Source organism: Gekko japonicus, unplaced genomic scaffold (genome assembly GCF_001447785.1).
Source record: "Gekko japonicus isolate JY-2015 unplaced genomic scaffold, Gekko_japonicus_V1.1 scaffold398, whole genome shotgun sequence".
Taxonomy (NCBI): Eukaryota; Metazoa; Chordata; class Lepidosauria; order Squamata; family Gekkonidae; genus Gekko; species Gekko japonicus.
Genome location: NW_015164676.1, coordinates 137,088 through 141,652, shown reverse-complemented (window position 1 = coordinate 141,652; position 4,565 = coordinate 137,088). Strand labels below are relative to the sequence as shown.

General features: G+C 60.6%; 1 protein-coding gene across 1 annotated transcript in view; it reads right to left on the bottom strand.

The window, feature by feature from the left end:
* Positions 1 to 6: 6 nt before the first annotated feature.
* The window catches only part of ATP13A3 (ATPase type 13A3), a 41,663-nt gene continuing 37,104 nt past the window's right edge, over positions 7 to 4,565 (bottom strand). Inside the window, exons 29-32 of the mRNA XM_015409281.1 lie at positions 4,474 to 4,562; positions 2,910 to 2,990; positions 1,623 to 1,727; positions 7 to 295 (exon numbers count right to left, since the gene is read on the bottom strand). Coding sequence (XP_015264767.1) covers positions 98 to 295; positions 1,623 to 1,727; positions 2,910 to 2,990; positions 4,474 to 4,562 — 473 coding nt within the window. The 3' untranslated portion in view covers positions 7 to 97. The remainder of the gene's footprint in view (positions 296 to 1,622; positions 1,728 to 2,909; positions 2,991 to 4,473; positions 4,563 to 4,565) is intronic.

The window sequence follows — 4,565 nt, the reverse complement described above, 5'->3', positions numbered from 1 at the left end:
GCGGGAAAGGCGCCTTCCCCCCCCCCACCCAGGAGAGCGGCAGAGAGTCCAAGCAGGCCGCGGCGTCCCGGAAGGCGGCGGGGGCGGCCACCCGCTGCTACGTGATGGTGACGATGGGGCAGGAGCCGTTCTCGTGGGCCGGGCCTTTGGCCTCGGTGGTGGTGCTGGGCTTGGGCGGCCAGTCGGGATCCACCAGCAGCTCCTGGGCCAGGTGCACGTACTTGGCCTTGGGGGGCTCCTTCCGGAAGCAGGGCAGGGCAGGCGGGCGGCACCTCTGCCCACGGTCCAGCGCGTCCTGGGGAGAGGGCAAAGAGAGCACACGGGCGGCGGTGGGACGGCAGGACTCACGCAACACCTGCTGCTGCTGCTGCTGCGGGGGCCACCCTCACCCATCCCCACTGCCTGGAACATGGGGGGGGGCAGCTCGCGGGGCGATCCCATGCCGCTCCGGGGACGGGTCCAAGAGGCGGAGGACGAGGCAGGGCCAACTCATCCATTCGGCACAGTAGGGCCCACGATACTTGGGGGGGGGGATGAAAATGGCTTGATTTCTTTTAAGATCAGAAGGGGGGGGGGATGAACTTTTAGGGTCAAAGGAAATGTTTTAGGTTTTTTCTCACAAAAAAAGAGATAAATATTTAGGACCCATAAACATGCATTACATTTTGCCTAAAACAAAAAAATTAAAATAAAACGTTGAGGTATTTAAAAGTTATATCAGAAATCATTCTTACTGCTGATGGGAGGGTGGTGGGAGGGGCCTGTGAAGGCCACAGGGGCTGGGGGGGGCCCCTCGGAAGTGGTCCCGTGGCCCAGGGATGAGGGCCACGTGGAGCTATGTCCCTCCCCCAACCGGCTGCCGGAGCATCATGTGATCCAGGCGAGAGCCGTCCTGCGTCACTGGCCACGGCCTCTCCCCGGGGAAAGTGGACCTGCCCTTTCGGGGGGTCTTGGGGAGCTGCTTTCGGCTTGCTGCCAGGACGGTCGGCCTGTGGCCACAGTGCCCATGGGGCGGGCATCCTGAGAGACAAACCCTGCAGCAGAAGGTGGCTCTCGACGGCCCGGTGCCTTTGGGCCCAAAGGACACAGCACAGGGGTGTGACTGCGGGGGCTGCAGGTTTGACTTGTACGTCGCGTTCCAGAGGCCGAAGGGGTCTTAGAAGCCATCTAGTCCCCCACCCCCACCCCGTAACAGGAAATCCAAAAATAGGCCACCCCCCCCCCCCCCACGCAAGCCTGCTGCAAATTAGACCAGACCTTCAGCACTGCGAGACAGAGAAGGGCTCCCCTTCTTCCTCACGTCGCCCAGGTTTATTATTTATTTATTTATTTATTTGCATTTTTACCCCGCCCTCCCCGCGAACGGGCTCAGGTTAGCTGCCCTCCTCACCTGCCTGACAGGGCTGTTGTGCCTGCTCTGAGCTTCCCTGGGCAAGACACCCCTCCCCCCCCATCGCTACCAGCAGGACCCCGGCGGGCTTCAAACCTCTCCTGGGGAGGCCCCAGCCCCACCGTATGGAAAGGAGCGGGGGTCACACACACAGATCTAGCCTCCCACCCCACACCCAACCGGTGGGGCCTCCCGCAACACGACAAAGCGCATGCTTGAACAGAGTTCCAACCTGTGGCGGTGGGCGGGAGGAGGAGGAGGAGGAGGGCAGGCGGAAATCCCCTCGCTTGTCCCGGCGGAAGAGAACTTTCCAGAGGACCGTGTCAAGGAGGACATTCTGTGGGGTGACGCAGGGAGCAGGAGAATCAAGAAGACCGGGGTCACTTCTGGGGAGCCAGCACTTCGCAAGCAAAGAGCAACCGCGGGGCCCACCAACCCCACGCAGACAGAAGGGGACCCGCGGGGAGGCTGGCACGGAAGCCTCGAGCTGGGCAGAACAGAGAGCGCGCGGGTGGGCCGGTGTGTGTGTGAGTGTGTGTGTGAGTGTGTGTTTCACAAGCACTGGGGAAGGGGCAGCTGCAGATTCTCACTCTAGCAAATGTTGACCCTGCTGTTCTCCAGGTACCGCTTGAGCCAAGAGGAAAAGCGGGGAACAAACTGACTCTCTCCGGCCAGCCCTCGTGGAAGCGAGGCCTGCAAGCCCTTCCCCCTCCTCCTGCCTGCCACGCGTGGGACCCTCTGGAGCCTGCGAGGGGGAGAGGGCCACCCCAATCCTTCAGGGGCCGCCCCCACCCCCAGTCAGAGGTTGCTGGACCTGGATGCAGCTCCCGGGCCGAGCGAGGCTGTGCAGCTGCCAAGGAAGAAGTGCAGGGGCTCTTCCCCGGGGCCCGGGAGCCAGCTCCCCCCAGACCTGCAGCGTTCGCTTTTGAACCCACCCCCCCACCCCCACCTCTGGGGCTGGGGGCAAGGCTCCCTCTCAGCTCTGGAGTCCTATGAGCAAAAACCCTACTTTGTGAGCCATTGGCATTCAAGTTGTGAGCGAGGGATTTGGCTGCTGTGTAAATCAGTCTGCTCTGGTGCCACATCCTTCCTGAGCTGAGACAGAAATGTGCCAGCCGGAGGCTACAAAACCCGTGAGCTAGCCCACACTAACTCAGCTTAGAGGGAACACTTGTCGGGGGGGGGCACCTATAGTGTCCTGCACCCCCCAAGACTCACAAAAGCAGAAGATTTTGCACATAAAGAAGGCGGAGGGACCATTTGTGCGAAGGAACGGAGGTCCACTCAGCCGACACAGCCAAACACGGACCGCAGAGCCCCCGTTTTCCCCACTGCGGAACTCCAGACCAGGAGCGAGAACGGGCCTCCGCCCCCAGGGCCTCGAGGCACCAGGGCTTCGTCCAGGAACGATGCCGGGACACGGACTCCACTCCCTGCACGATTCAAAGGGGAAGCGGGACGAGGCCACGGACCCCCCCGGTCTCTGCCCCCCCCGAGGCCCCCGATGACTCAGACTCACCTCCACCAGGATGGACACCACCCCGTTGAGGAGCACAATGGCGAGGACCGCCACCCGCCACTGGAAGGGCACGCAAACCAGCTGCAAAGGAAGGCCACCGCGGGGGAGCAGAGAAGCAGCCCCCCCCACGCTACGCCCTGCCCCCCCCCCCCGGGCACTTCACAGGGACATCGGCATTCACAGCCACCTCCAGCATTGGCCGGGGGCGGGGGCAGGGTGGGGGACGACATACCATCTCCGGCTTGCTGGGCCTGGGCACCGAGATGGGAAATGCCTCCGGTTCAGAGAAACGAGACCACCGCCCCCCCACTCCCATAAACACTCCCTCCCAACACGCTCGGGAAAAGCTGAGACAGAAAGACCCATACAAAGCCCCCCCCACACACACACACCCTCTCAGATGTGACCCCGATGGCAAGAGCAAGGGAGCCCCCGTGCCATCATCAGAGCCCCCCATGTCTCTGGACACACCAGAAAGCGGACTCAGGAGCGTGTGCCAGTTCTCCTGCAGACCAATGTTATCCAAGACGTTTCAGCCACAGGCCAGGCCCTGGGAGTCCCACGGCCAGAGCAGCTCCCGGCTTCTTAGAAGCTCTATTCTCAAGCCTGCCGAGCTCAGAGATCCTGCTGCCCCCGTGGAGGGCTGGGCCTCCCCCCCCCTCCCCCCCCCCCCACGATGGCCACCCTGGAATCCGGATCCGGCTGCCTGGCTCTTTGCCCCAAGCAGACAGTCGGTGGCTTTCGGGGGGGGGGGCTGATTTAGGTTAGGAAAACGGTGCAGGAAGGAAGACCTTCCCCCTTCTCCTGCCAAGGCTCCCACGCCTGATCCATGCCAGGTGCACCAGCCACGGGACTCCCAGCGTCTTGCAGTTAGGGGCGTGCAGGAAAAAAGAAAGCTGTTATTTTTTGGCTTTGGGTAAACCAGACCCCAAAAATATCGGTAAATGCTGAATTTCCCCAGTCCGATACCAGTAAAGTATTCGAATTGGGGAAATATTCAGTATTGCTGAATGTATTCGGGTCTGATTTACACCAACAGAGGGAAAGGAGGCCTGTTAAAATGCCTTCTTTCCCTCTGGTAGCCCCTGCAGATTTCCTTGTCAATTTCACTCAGGGCCAGTCAGCGGGGAGTGAAATTGACCAGGGAAAGCCTGGGCTCTCCCCCTTCCCTTCTCTAGCTGACATGGAGTAGCTGGAGAAGAGCAGGCAGGGAGCCCAGGGAAGTTTAAAATGCCTTCCTTTCTGTCCCCGATCTTGGGGAGGGAGAGAAAGAAAGGCATTTAAACCCAGCAGCTGACTGGCGGCTCAGCCTGTTAGGTTTAAATGAGAGACCTTGCATTCGGTACAGCAAAATGAACCCGAAGAAAAGCCGGATAATAATATGTGATATCCGAAATATACCAACAAGGTATTTTTCGGGTATTTTTTCGGTTTGGCTATTGCCGAATGCACACCCCTAATTTGCAGTGGGGCTTGCTGGCTTTTCCTAGTAACTCCTCCTGAGGCCAAGGGGAAGGTTGGGGGGTGGGGGCGCCTGTGCGAGCAGAGCCTCTCCGGGTCATACCTCAAGGGCCCAGTCGATGGCCCCAACTGGATGCAGCATGATGAAGAGGATGACGGCGTACAGAACCAGCACCGACAGGACAAAGGGATCTG